Below are 14,432 nucleotides of genomic sequence, written 5' to 3' on the forward strand. Positions count from 1 at the left end.
CACCCAACATCAGTCTTTGTCATTCTGGTAGCTTAGTGGTTACAAATTGGACTGCGAAACGCAAGGTCAGCAGTTCGAAACTACCAGCCGCTCCGCGGGAGAAAGATGAGGTTTTCTGCTCCCATAAAGATTTATAGCCTCAGAAACCCTGTATAGGGTCACTATGGGTCGGAACTGACTCAACGGCACTTAACAACAACACCAAGGAGGTTGAGTCAGCCAGAATCTCCCTACCAAGGAAAGCCCAGGACCAGAATGTTTTACTGGTGAATTCCACCCAACATCAGTCTTTCTCATTCTCTTCAAAAACATCAAAGAGAAGATATTCTCTACCTCTTCCTTTTTGTTGTTGTTGTTATGTGTCCTAGAGTCAGTTCTGACTCATAGCAACCCTGTATAGAGTTTACTAGGTTTTAAATCTTTGCAGCAGCAGACAGCCTCATCTTTCTCCCATGAAATCTCTGGTGGGTTCAAATCATCAACCCTGTGGTTCGAAGTCCAGTGTTTATCCTTTGAGCCAGAGTTACCTTGATGCCAAAGATAATCGTGCTGTAAGAAGCGAAACTACAGACCAGTATCCCTGCAGATATCAATGTCAAACTTGTTCAAAGGATTCTAGCAAGCCAAATGCAACATACTAAAATAATTCTACACCAAGACCAATTGGGATTTATCTCCGGACTGCAAGGTAGTTCAACATATGAAAATCACTGTAATAAACCATGTTCATAGAATGAAAATGTATCATCACAGTGGGTACAAAAAAAGCGTTTGAAACCCTGAATGCCACCTTTTCATGAACCACCATTCAGCTCACTAGGTAAAGAAGGGAAATTCTTCAAGGAATAAAGGCCAGAAATGAAAGACCCACAGTTAGTGTCACATTTAATGTGAAAGGCTGAAAATATTCCCCATAATGTCAGGAATAGGCCAAGAATGGCTGTTACATCACTTTTGTTCAGCATAGTACTAGAAGTTCTTGTCTGAGAAATTAGACAATAAAAAGGAATAAAAGGCATACAAATTGAAAAGCATGATCATATATGTTGTTGTTAAGTGCCATTGAGTCGATTCCCAACCCAGAGTGACCCTGTATAGAGTTTCCAAGGAGCAGCTGGTGAGCTTGAACTGCTGACCTTGCAGTTCAAACAACTTCACAGTTTTAATGCATTATCCCACAGCCCCACACCAGGACTCCTATGGAGAACATCTTAAAGAATTAACAAACTAGTAGGAAAACCAGTAAGAGTTAACAAAATCAACAAAGATGCAGATTATTAATAATCAAAACCGAAATCCATTGTACTCCTGTTCACTAGCAATGAATCATTTGAAAAGGAAATTATAAAACAGTATCACTTATAATAATAGCAAAAAAGTGAAATTGTTAGGGATAAATTTAACCAAGTAAGTGAAAATTTTCTACATGGAAAACTATACAACATGGCTGAGAGAAATGAAAGAAAATCAAAAGAAATGGAAAGACAATATTGATTGGAACAGTCCTGCCCAGTGTGAGGACAAATGCCAAGTGTAAACAGATTCAATGCAATCCTTATTAAAATCCCAGCAGTGTTTTTTGCAGAAATGGAAAACACTCATTCTAAAATTTATTGGAATTTCAACCCATAATAGCTAAAACCATCTTGAATAGGTAGAACAAAACTCACACTTCCTGATTTTTTAAAACATCACCAAGCACAGCAGTGTGGTACTGGCATATGGATGTCACATCCTCATCTTGCCACGTTCACACTCTTGAATGGTTCCTTCCCACATTGCATCGGCTCTGAGTGGCCAAGAGAACATGGTAGAAGCCATGGTATGGTATTGTTGCTCTCACCTTGCCCTCTTGGGTCACAGATTCTGAGGGAGGCCAGCCACCAGGTTATGAGGGCACCCTTGTGGAGAGGTACAAGGGGAGAGAAGCTGAAACCCCCAACCCAACAGGCAGTGTTGAACGCCAGCCATGTGACTCAGGGCCCTTGGAAACAAGCGAACTGATTGATATGTCTGAATGCTTCTATGTGGGGTCTCCTTACCCCCCGGTGTCTGAGCTTGATTTTGGACATCAATCATTACATAAGAAGATGTGCTCTTCTCAGGAGGCATTAGAAATCCTCGTGTTGAAGAAAGGCGGCCCTGTTCCAGTGACCACCCAGTGACCATCAGCAGCCGCTGGCTGGAGTGTGACTACCTGAGACAGTGGGCCGCCAGCAGCTGCCTCACCCCTGGCCATGCCTCTTGTGGGCCTTCAGCTATACGATTAAAGCCCCTGGCCTATGGCACCAGGCTCGGCATTCATTTTGGCCACTGCCCAGGCCTTTTTAGAGAAGTCTAGGGAAGAGGGATCTGGAGGTCTGCAGACAGGGCAGGGTGGGGTTTCCATTAAGGGTGGAAACCTCTGACCTCCCTAGTTCGCAGTGTGGATGAAGGCTGAGTGTACAGGTAACTGGCTGATGGGATCGGCTCCAACTCACAGCGAGCCCACACACAGCCTAAAGGAACATCGCCGGTGCTACTCAGTCTCCACCACAATTGAGTTGTGACCAGCGTAGCCGTGGAGGTCATTAATGGTACCCTGAAGGAGAGTGTTCTCTTGTGAGCCATTGGGTTTTCCTGGGCTCTGAAGTAGATGACCACATCTTTCTTCCTAGTCTGTCATCATCAGGGAAACTTGTCCACCACGGGTGACCAGCTGGCATTTGAAATACCCGTGGCATACCTTCCAACATCACAGTAACACACAAGCCTGCAGAGTCAGACAAACTCCTAGAACTAATGTGATGTGAAGCATTGTTGTTTAGTGCCAACAAGTGGATGCCAACTCATAGCAACCCTGTATAGGGGGTCTGAGGAACAGCTGGTGGGTTTGAACTGCTGAAATTGAAGTTAGCAGTCTAGTGCTTATCCTACAGCACCACACCAAAGCATAAAGGGGTACATTTTCATATATATTTACGCCCTGGTCCACTGCAGCCTTCTTTCCACTGCACCCCCACCCCCTGATATAGCAAAGACAACCTAAACCAACTGGTTAGCACTGTATGGAATTGCTGCCTCGCACCCCACCCCAACCCCCACCCCCCGGACTCCCAGCCAGCTACCTCCGTCTCTGTGAGGTGAACTTCCATAGTGTGGCCCCTAGCAGGCCTCCCCCTCCAAGTCTGCCCCTCCACGACCCACATCATCTGTCCTGCCGGACCGTCCCCCCCCCCCCACACACACACACTCACACCTGCACAGCTGTCCTCATTTGAATAGGTGAGAACCCAAAGTCAGCCACACAATTTGAGCTCTATCCCATCACTCAAAATTTAGTCACAACTTCTTTTGAATTCCTCAGCTGCCCCGAGGCAAAGGCTCAGTGTTGATACTGAGATTAATCCCCAAAGAGTCCCTCATTTCTCTGCAGAGAAATTAAACCTTGCCAGTTTCCCTTTCGCCGGGGCTTCTGACAGCTCTGTCAGTAATGATGTACCTTCTCCTGGCACAGTCCCCGGCCTGTGGTAAGAATAATTCATTAAGAAATTAAGGGCTTGCCGCCTTTCTGTTGGGTTGGTCTTCAAAAGTTAGCTAATGGCATGGTGACGGCCCTGCTGTCAATGAAACATTATTTCAGAGACCTCGGGCGGTTCAGACCAGCGCCAGTAGCCGCATGGGTGGGGACCAGTCAGCCCCCCCTTTGGATTTGTCAATATTCCAGAAATTAAGTCAAACGATGTTGACAGAGGTGCTTTTGTGGGCCGGGCCCCAGGACCCCGGACACAAGAGTACAGGAAGAGTTTATTTTTAGCCAGGCAGAAACAGCAGCGTGAGGTGTCTACTAATACTGCCAACACACCTCCCTCCACCTGGAGGGTTCCGGAAGCTTCCTAGGTTTCAGAAGTGGGTGGGGCTCTCTGGGCCCATGAATCATTGTAACGACTATGGGACCTTCATGGTACCATGTTTGAGCGCTCTATGGATAACCACCCCTGCTCCACGGTAGAAAAAAAGGGCTATCCAGCCCTGTAAAGATTAAAGCAAAAATAAAATCATTGCCATGTTCTGACTCACAGTGCCCCCGTGTGACAGAGGAGAACTGCCCCACAGGGTTTCCTAGGCTGTCATCTATTGTGTCACTATATACTCATATATCATCCACTCACAGTGCCCCCGTGTAACAGAGGAGAACTGCCCCACAGGGTTTCCTAGGCTGTCATCTATTGTGTCACTATATAATCATATATACTCTTATATATCATCCACTCACAGTGCCCCCGTGTGACAGAGGAGAACTGCCCCACAGGGTTTCCTAGGCTGTCATCTACTGTGTCACTATATACTCGTATATACTCTTATACATCATCCACTCATAGTGTCCCCTGGTTTAACAGAGGAGAACTGCCCCACAGGGTTTCCCAGGCTGTCATCTTTAAGGGAATAGATGGCCAGGTCTTTTCTCCCAAGGACCCTCTGGGTAGATTCGAACCACTGACCTTTTGGGCAGCTGTTGTGTGCTTAACCACTGCAGCACCAGCGCTTCTTCCAGCGCCTTCTCTCTAATGTCCTACATGGTTCCCAAACTGTTAACGCTGGTTCGGAAGGCAGTGCCTCGGCCTTGAGCTGAATAACTATGATCTGCACGGTACAGGTGTGCATGTGCGATGCTTCACAGTCCTCCCCGCACCGAAGAAGCTCTGCTAGCATAGTGGGTTACAAGCTGGGCTGCCATCCATAAGGGCTGCAGTTTGAATCTACCAGTTGCTCCATGGGAAAAATATGAGGCTTTCTGCTCCCATGAAGAAACGCAGCCTCAGAAACCCTGTACAGGGTGGCTGTGAGTCAGAACCGACTCGATGGCACACAACCACTACCACCACCAAAAACCCCAAGGACTCACAGCGATGGCGTCACAGGGTTTCTAGTAGAAGTCTTTATGTATTTATTCATTTTTTTTATGTTTTATTGTGAGTTATGTCATAGTTTACATGGGAGAACATCAGCTTTACATTCATCCTATCATATATTGTTTCATTGCCACGCTTACAATCCCCTTCATGCATCATCAACCAACCAAAGGGTACACCCTGCAAGCCTCCCCCTAGTCGTCAGCACACAGCCCCTCTCCCTCTCTGGGTCTAAAGTCCCCAGCTGCTCCATCTCTCCACGTCATCATTTCTGCCTCCATCTCTGGCATCACTGCTTCTCTGGGTAGGGTCCCGCTCTCCTCTCTTCTCCCTTCATGGTCCCAGGGACCTCTAGTGGTAATCTTTAAAGGAATAGATTGCCTCGTCCTTCTCTGGTGGAGGGGCGAGTGGCTTCCAACCACCCACCTCTTCTTGCCTGGAGGCCGAACACTTTAACCACTGCGTCTCAGAGCTGTGTCCTACCCCTAACCCTGTGGATTCCCTTATGTGTTCTACTAAAGTCCTGGCCCCGTCTTCTGATCAGCAGGGTAAAGGATGCTTGGCCTGGCTTGGCGCCCCTGTTGGTGCCAGTGTCGAGAGTACGATGTGTCCTGGGTGTGAACTCTGAGGGACAGGTGGCTCTAACAGAGTGCCTCCCTTCACAGTGTGGGGAGTCCGCCCCCAGGAGGCAGTGGAAGCACACCATGTTAGCAACTGCCTCCTTTCCTGGGAGACCAGGACAAGACAGTGCCCCGCTTCCATTACTGAGCATTTTGATCAAAGAGTCTATAGAAGAAATCTAATCAAAAGGTGGGAATTGTGGGGCAGAACTTCACATTCTCATAGACCCTAGATTTTCTGGAGCCCTAGAGGGTAGATGAATCCCTCATCTCTGAAACTATCGCCCTGAGCAAATCTTTAAACTTTAAACCCAAAATACCTCCAAAGCCCTCTTTAAACCAGACAACAGTTTAGCTGATTCCTACAGAATGTCTGCCTTGAGCATTGTACTCTTTTAAGAACTCTAGAAAAGAACTCTATAGAACTCAAGTTGGTTCCAATCCATAGCAACCCTGTGTAAAGTTTCTGTGACTGTAAATCTTTATGGGAGCAGAAAGCCTCCTCTTTCTCCCAAGGAGTGGCTAGTGGGTTTGAACTGCCGACTTTAAAGTTAGCAGTCAAGTGTTTACCCTACAGCACTATCAGAGCCCCTTTACGAACTATCCATATGGGGTTAAATACACAACAGCCACTTGAAAGTTTAGATAGAAAGTTTCGGGGACAGTGAGTTTGTGGTGATGGTGGGCACAGGGACAGCTCAGAGAAAGAAGGTGAGACTGTGCCCGGCTGGGAGAAGGGACTCCATGGCCCTGAGCTGTCCATGTAGGAACTGGTGGGTGGATGGTTGGATGGCTAGTCTGCTGTGTATCTTCTTAACAACAGGTTTGTTTTTTCTAATTAAAAAAAAAAAGTATCAGGTGGACCTTTCAGATCTCCCACCCCTCTGACCCTCTGTCTCCCACCCCAAAGAGCTTATGATTGTGAGGATCATATATGTGCCGCTATAGGATCAGCATTGGACTGCAAACCAGAGATTCAAACCCACCAGCCGCTCTTTGGAAACTATACAGGGCCACAATGAGTCGGAACCCTATTCAATGGTACTTAACAACAACAAATACCCATTGATGAATGCCATATTAGGAAGTAAATCTGAGAATGTTCTTAAAACGTATCCATCTCAAAACAACAATCATGACCCCTCTACATGTGACCACACATATTTCTATGAAAACTATATTTTCCAGAACAAAGAGCATGTCATGTGATAACGCGGCCTGGCATCTTGCTGCTTGGGTCTCACTCGTTTCTGCACCTGTGTGGAGCCTCCAGAGAACAGCTCACCTTGTACACATGCTAGAAGGTAGGAATAAAAGGACCAATAGCATCTGAGAATTGTTATGTAAACAGTTGTGACTTCGCAGCCTTGAAAGGGCTTCAGGAACCCCAAGCATCCCCAGGCCTCACCTAGAAAACTGCTGTTTATGAAATCAAAAATTATATTACTCCTGAAAATTGTCTACCTTGCCTTACATACTCATGTGGTAGGTTCCTAGTGGTTTTCATGTTCTACTACTCGGGTGGCGCTGTAGGGTAAGCACTAGACTGCTGACCGTAAGATCAGCAGTTCAAACCTAGCAGCCTCTCCGAGGGAGAAAATGAGGCTGTCTGCTCTCATAAAGATGTGTAGCCTCAGAGACCCTGTACGGGCTGATTGTGAGCCTCAGAGACCCCGTACGGGGTGACTGTGAGTCAGACTCCACTCAACAACAGTGGGTGTTTGGGTCTCATTGTATGCAGTATGGTTCACTCTTTTGTGGTTGTGGGTTGTGAAGTACGCCTGGTCGCAGAACCTGCCCTGTGACACTTCCCCCTCTCATCTTTGCTAATCGATCCCCCTCACTCAGACTGCCCCAGTGAGAGTCAGGACCCACACATCCCTAGACTGGTGATCCCAGTCCTGGAGGACTAGACTTTGAACCAGCGTGTGGACGGGGGGACCCAGACAAAGAGCAGCATTCTCTGAAAGGTGCTTCCCTCCACAGGCCCAGCCTCATCACAAGTTAAGAAAGAGGACATTTAAAAAGACAATAATGATGTATGATTCGTTGAAGCCATCTGTGATGGTTAGGAGCGGGAACGCTGTTCACGGATTAGAAGATAGACACATGTCAACATGGGTGACAGGGCAGGCAGTATACAACAAGGAGGAGAACAGATGAAGGTAGTGTTACAGGGACAGAGGTGAGTGCTGTAAACTGATGGTACCTGGAAGGGATTGCAGTCATCGTAATGAAGCAAAGTGCATGATTTGTTGAATGTAAACCTGATGACTGGCTCTGTAAACCTTCACTCCATTCCCAGTAAAAAGTTAAAAAAGACCAAAGCCACCCTGCATTTTCTCTGAGCAGGACTAAGAACCAGACTTGAGTGAGTTAACAGCACAGGCACAGGATTAGAAGCCGAGCACATTGTGATGAAAGGAAGACCTTGTATCACAAATTAATGTTGTGTTGGGACCTTTCAGGACAGACCCTCAGAGGTTCCCAGGAATCCCTTGACTCTAGGCTCTATCCCAGCTGATTCCAAGTCACAGTGACCCTCCAGGACAGATTGGAACGTCTCCGTAGACTTTCCAAGACTGTAAACGGGTCTTTATGGGAGCAGGCAGCCTCGTGTTTCTCCTGCAGAGCAGCTGGTCAGCTTGAACTGCTGACTAGTGCTGAACTCACTGTCCCGCCTATGCTCTGAAAACCTGATGGTGTGATTTCCCAACTCTTTGTTTGCTTTATTCTGCTTCCTTTGTCCTTTTATATAATCATCCGCATCCACTTGTCTGTATCTGCAATGAAGCCTCCGGGGTTTTGTGGGAAGGGTGACCATCTGTCCATCAATTTGTGAAGAATTTATAACGTTTGTAACAGAGACTTCCAATCCATGAACATGGTATGTCTCTATTTATGTAGTCTTTGGTTTTTTGATCAGCATTTTATAATTTTTAGCTTACAAATTCTGTACATATTTTATTAGATTTACACGTTTTATTTTGTGGGAGCTATTAACAATAGCATATATATAAAGACATGATTTTAGTTTATTAGTTTTCTGTCCAGTGACCCTGCTAAACATATTTTTCACTTCCAGGACTTATTTGTAAATTCTTGGGTATTCGCCCATACACAACCATGTTGTCTATGAATCGGAAGAGTGTTCTTTATTTCCAAAATGTAACCCTTTGACTTCTTTTACTTACTGAATTGCAGTAAGTAGGACTTCCACACTGATGTTGAATAGGGGTGGTGGAAGTGAATATTCCAGTGTTGTTTCCAATCCTGAGGGAATTTTTGTTTGTTCTCAGTCTTAATGGAAAAGCAACCCAGCTTGTCACCATTGAGTATGCCATTAGCTGTGTACATTTGCTGTCTTTTTTCAGAAAGATGTTTCCATCTGTTCCAGGTTTACTGAGAGTTTTTACTCATGAGTGGATGTTGCATCTTGTTCATTTTTTTCTGCAATTGATAAAATCGTGTGGCTTTTCTTCGTGAATACAATGAAGCTTGTTATACACTTACTCATCTCCTAATAGATTTTCTTTTTTTATTACAGTTTTAGCGTTAGAGAAAAGGAAAAAAACAAACTGAGTAGAACAGAGAGAGTTCCCATATTCTCATGCCCAGTTTTTCTTGGTATGGACATCTTACGTGGAGTACACGATATTTTTACTATTAGATGGCCTTGTCTTTAACTGAAGTCCATACCTCATTCAGATTTCCTTCATGCTTTCTGTCCCATGATCCCATCCAGGACCCCCAGAACATTATTCACTATGTCTCCTTAGGCCAGGTGTAGGGAGCCTTATTTCTGCCAAAATTTCTAGCATCATTTGCAGGCCATACAAAATTATCAGCTTAAAAATTAGCCTGCTATATTTGATCAAGCATTTAATTAACTCATTCCTAATGTTATGGCTTGGGTCAAGTGCACGTTAGTCCTCAAACTGACATCTTTGCTCTTCAACACTTCAAAGAGGTCTTGTACAGCAGATTTGCATAATACAACATGTCATTTAATTTCTTAACTGATGCTTCCATGAATCTTGATGGTTGATCCAAGAAAAAAGAATTGACAACTTCAATCTTTTCTCCATTTATGTGGATGTTGTTTATTGGTCCAGTGGTGAGGATTTTTGTTTTCTTTACATTGAGATGTAATCCATACAAAAGGCTGTGCTCTTTGATTTTTTGTCAGTAAGTATTTTAAGTCCTCTTCACTCTCAGCAAGCCGTATCGCAAGTTGTTAATGAGTCTTCCTCCAATCCTGATGCCATGTTTTTCTTCATATAATCCAGCTTCTCAGATTATGTGCTCAGCCTACATATTGAATAAGTATGGTGTAAGAATACAACGCTGGCACACACCTTTCTTAATTTTAAACCATTCAATGTTCCCTTGTTCTATTTGAATAACTGCCTCTTGGTCTATGTCAGGTTTCTCATGAGCACAATTAAGTGTTCAGAAATTCTCATTCTTCACAGTGTTGTCCATAGCTTGTCATGCTCTGCACAATCACAAGTCAATAAAGCACAGATAAACATCTGCATTGGTGTCCCTCGTTCCACATCTGAATCCAGTTCTCTGTCAGTGTGCATTTGCAGCCACTTTTGGATTATCTTCAGCAAAATTTTGCTTGTGTGAGCTATTAGTGATATTGTCTGATGACTTCCACATTCTATTGACCCAAGCCATGGTATTTCCAACAACCTCATATTTATGTGAAAGTTGGACAGTGAATAAGAAAAGACCGTAGAAGAATTTATGAATTTGAGTTATGGTGTTGGAGGAGAATATTGAAAGTACCATGTACTGCTAAAAGAACATACAGATCTGTATTGGAAGAAGTGCAGCCAGAGTGCTCCTTGAAGGCCAAGATGGCCAAACTTCATCTCTCATACTTTGGGCATATTGTCAGAAGGGACTAGTCCCTTGAGAGGGAGATCATGTTTGGTAAAGTGGAGGGTTGGAGAACAAGAGGAAAACTAGGTGGACTGGCATAGTGCCAGCAGCGACAGGCTTAAATGTAGCAACGATTGTGAGGTTGGCACAGGACCAAGCAGTGTTTCATTCTGTTGTACATGGGTCACTATAAGTTGGTTCTGACTCAATGACACCTAACAACAACAACAGTATGGTCAGACCAACAATTTCAAGGGCCTTGTAGGCCCTCAAGGAGCTCTGGTAGTGTAGTGGTTCCAAATCAGTCTGCGAACCGCAAAATCAACAGTTCAAACCTACCAGCTGCTCTGCAGGAGAAAGATGAGGCTTTCTGCTCCCGTAAAGACTTACAGCTTCAGAAACCCTGTTCAGGGTCGCTATGAGTCAGAACCGACTCGACAGCACTTAACAACAACAACATAGGCCTTCAGTCCAGATGGTCCCCACCGCTGCCTTAGGCTCTTGACTGTAAGTATGTCAGATGTTCCTTGTTTTTGATGACGTTGCCAGTTTTGAAGCATACTGGTGAGGTATTTTGTAGCATGTCCCTCTATTGGAATGTCTGCTGCTTTTCTCATTATTAGATTTGGGCTTGGTGAAGGAAGACAGTAAAGGTAAAGTGCTGTTTTTATCACGTCAGCGGTGTGTTTTCTCACGGTGGTTTATTGTTGACCTTGATCACTTGGCTGAGGTAGCCTGTGAGGCCCCTCCTTCTTGCCCCCCACTGTGCTGTGTGTCTGAAGGAGACAGCTGCGCTCCGCCCACACTTGAGGCACCTAGTGATTTCTCTGTACTTATTCTACCTGGAGGTTTGTCTCCTCTCCCCTACTTACTTGTTGATTCCGCCATTTATACTACGCATGAGTAGTTATTGAAATGTTTGGTTATAATTTAGCACTACTGTTTTCTGTTGCTCAGATTGTTCCAGCTGAGCACTGGTGATTTTTTCCAGCAGTCACTTGTATCTCTTTGTAACCCTCCACGCCTGCCATCATTGTGGTTTGAGGGTTTTCCTTGTTGTTTTGAGCATATGCTATTATCTGACATGTTCATCTTGTTCATTTCTTGGCCCAAAACAAGCTAAAATCAGTGACTCTCTTGGAGGCCTTCCGGCTTCTTTTATTGGGCAGTGATGCCATAAAGCCCCCAGTGGGTACTAATGTGTCCACTGCTGGGGTATTGTTGATTCTAGATCCTCTTATGTGACAGAGTCCAGGAGCACATTGTATAACCTGTGCATATACATATATTTGTAACTATTTTTGCATGTTGCCAGCAGAGTTCAGACTGACCAACTCCGATAGTCTTCAACTCTAATCCACTACCAACTGGATGCGTGTAGCCCTCCCCCGCCACCCCCCAAACAGTGAGAAACTTGACTCCGTTCTTCAATCGCTCATTGCTGTTGAGTCGATTCTAGTTCATAGTGACCCTGTATAAGATTTCCGAGGCTGGTGTTGCACTGTAGGATAAGCACTGGGCAACAAAGTCAGTTTGAACCGCAAGGTGGTGCTTCAAACTCACAAGCCACTCTTCAGAAACCCTGTACAGGGTCACTATGAGTCAGAACCAAATCAATGGCACTTGACAACAACAACAACAACAAAGCTTTACAGGAACAGATGGCCTCATCTTTCTCCCTCAGAGCGACTGGTGGGATTGAACTGCCGGCCACCAGGTCTCCTTATCAATGACAGCATGCTTAAGTGGCAGAGCCATTACCCACGTCCCAGCCACAAACAACTATTGTCAGCTGCAATGCACTTTGCCTTTAAGGCCACAGCCTCGGCTGGTTTCCAGATCCATTCAGCACAGATTCCAAACCCACCCCCGCCCCTTCACTGCGGTATTAATCCGTCTATCTCCTGCCACCGAATCCTCCAGCATTTCTTCTCAGAGCCCCCCAACCTCACAATGTTTGGCTTCTCAGTTTGCACACACTGAGGTTCCCTGTAAAGTCCTGTGGGTTTCTATAGAGCACAGTCCAGAGAACATAAAATCTCACTGGTGTTTCTGGCCTGTGGGCATGTGCCAGAAAAGGTGGATAATGCAAAGGGAATGAGGGTGGGGCTGAAAGGAAAGAAATCTACAGAGTGTAGCGCCCCCCCCCCCAAGCACAGGACCCATAAGCCTGCTCTCTGATGAGGACCCTAATGCAGAACGAAGGGGGCTTTCATTGTGGCCTGTTGGGGTTTCCAGTCACCTCCACCCCCAGAACTTAAGTTTTCCCCGGAGGTGCAAATTGCCTACATTTCCGTGAGCACAGTGGGGCTGGTGCAGCCCCCACCTGTGAGCAGGTGAGGCCTGGAGGACAGCGTTGCTCCCACAGGGCAGGCGGGGTCGTGTCTTCAGATACATTTGTAGAATGGGTGCACTTGTTGACTAAACCATATGCTGCTCAAACTCCCTTTACTAAGGCCTTGCCGGCTAGATGCCAAATTGAAAATGGTCTCCAGAAAAGTTGGGTGCATTAATACCCGAGGACTGGCCTTCAGAGAGACGGGCACTCCGTTTTGGGTGGGTCTGTGGACACCACACACCGGTCCATTGTTCATTCCCACTGTGTCAGCAAAGTCCCTAGCTCTTCCCAAAAAGCTCCACAGCATCTCTCCCAGAGTCCACAACCAAAACACAAAACCAGCATGCCTGTGGCCTCCGAGGAAGGTGTCCTGCCGGCCGGCCCTGCCAGCTGTTTTGCTTTCTTCTCTTGCGCTGGGCAGTTCCACTGCCACCACCATCCTAACTATCAGCAGTGTGAACTCAAACCCGTACTGAAGACGGCTCAGTAAACAGAGCCTGTTTGCCTACAGAAACCCCCCAGCTATCAGCCGGGACACAACCAAGCACATGTGCTAATGAACCCAGAGCTGTTAATGTGGTTTCTTCAGTTAAATTGATTCATGAATTTTGAAGAGAACATTATCTAATGAATTTTCTTTGAATAGAAAGCAATTAAAAGGACAGATCAGCTTGATTAACCCCAAACTCACCCTCCTGCCACAAATGGTGCACAGTTTGAAATTATATCATACAAAACGAGGGCACGTGTGCCCGTATCCCTGCCCTCTGCTAATCCATGTAAATGAATGAACAACAAAGTTAATTTCTTTGATGACCCTTCCTGGTATCACCTGGATTATGCAGATGTTTAATTTGCTTAATTTATAATAAAGACAAAACAGATTTTTTTTTTTTTTTTCTCCCAGCGAAGTGATTATCATCCCGGCCTGAGAAGTGATTCTGAGTGTTGAGCTGGGAAGGGTGTGTTTTCCTGCAAGTTCCAAATAGCTCTCGGCCAACTTGGCTCCGTGTAATGAGCACTCTTGTTGGGCACACGCACCTGGAAAAGCCCGGGGCTGCCTAAGGAGTCCCCGCCTCTGTGGTTGGGCGGGGTTATCTCCACAGTGCAAGCCCATCTCCCATGTCCCTGCTCTTGAGTCCAGCGTCCACCTCTGCTCCGGCCCTAAATGTGGATGCTGCCTGAGCATCGTCCCTGTACCAGCGTGCGCAGTGACCGGCACTGGATGTCTTTCTCAGTTCAGATGGCAATGAGGTCATCTCTTGTGTGCAGACCCCGAGGGCCATGTGTCCCCGAGAGACTGGGAGTGGAAAGCAAGGCAAGGTGGGGTACAGGATGCTCTGTTCGCTGATGCTGCTGGTGTGTGCCTCCTGTGTGGACCGTGCACAAGAGAAGAAGGTGAAAGTGGGTCAGGAGGCTGCTGGCCCCACACCCCTTCCTCCTGGCAGCTGCAGCGGATTCTGTCTTCACTGAGGACTGGTCCCAGTCACTTCCTTCTGCTTTTTCCTCTCAGATTCCTTCACCCGACAGGTGTTGTGGAAGCTGCTGAAGGCTGTGAAGGTCGGAGAAGTGGTTTCTTATCAGCAGTTGGCAGCTCTGGCAGGCAATCCCCGAGCAGCGCGGGCAGTGGGTGGAGCCATGAGGAACAACCCTGTGAGTCCCGGGCAGTGGGTGGGGCCATGAGGAACA

General features: G+C 46.2%; 1 protein-coding gene across 1 annotated transcript in view; it reads left to right on the plus strand.

Moving 5' to 3' along the window:
• MGMT (O-6-methylguanine-DNA methyltransferase) overlaps positions 1-14,432 on the plus strand; it is a 207,858-nt gene that overhangs the window by 185,977 nt on the left and 7,449 nt on the right. The window contains exon 7 of the mRNA XM_006867477.1: positions 14,257-14,396. Within this exon, the coding sequence (XP_006867539.1) occupies positions 14,257-14,396 (140 nt within the window). The remainder of the gene's footprint in view (positions 1-14,256; positions 14,397-14,432) is intronic.

This window comes from Chrysochloris asiatica, unplaced genomic scaffold (assembly GCF_000296735.1).
Source record: "Chrysochloris asiatica unplaced genomic scaffold, ChrAsi1.0 scaffold00105, whole genome shotgun sequence".
Lineage (NCBI taxonomy): Eukaryota > Metazoa > Chordata > Mammalia > Afrosoricida > Chrysochloridae > Chrysochloris > Chrysochloris asiatica.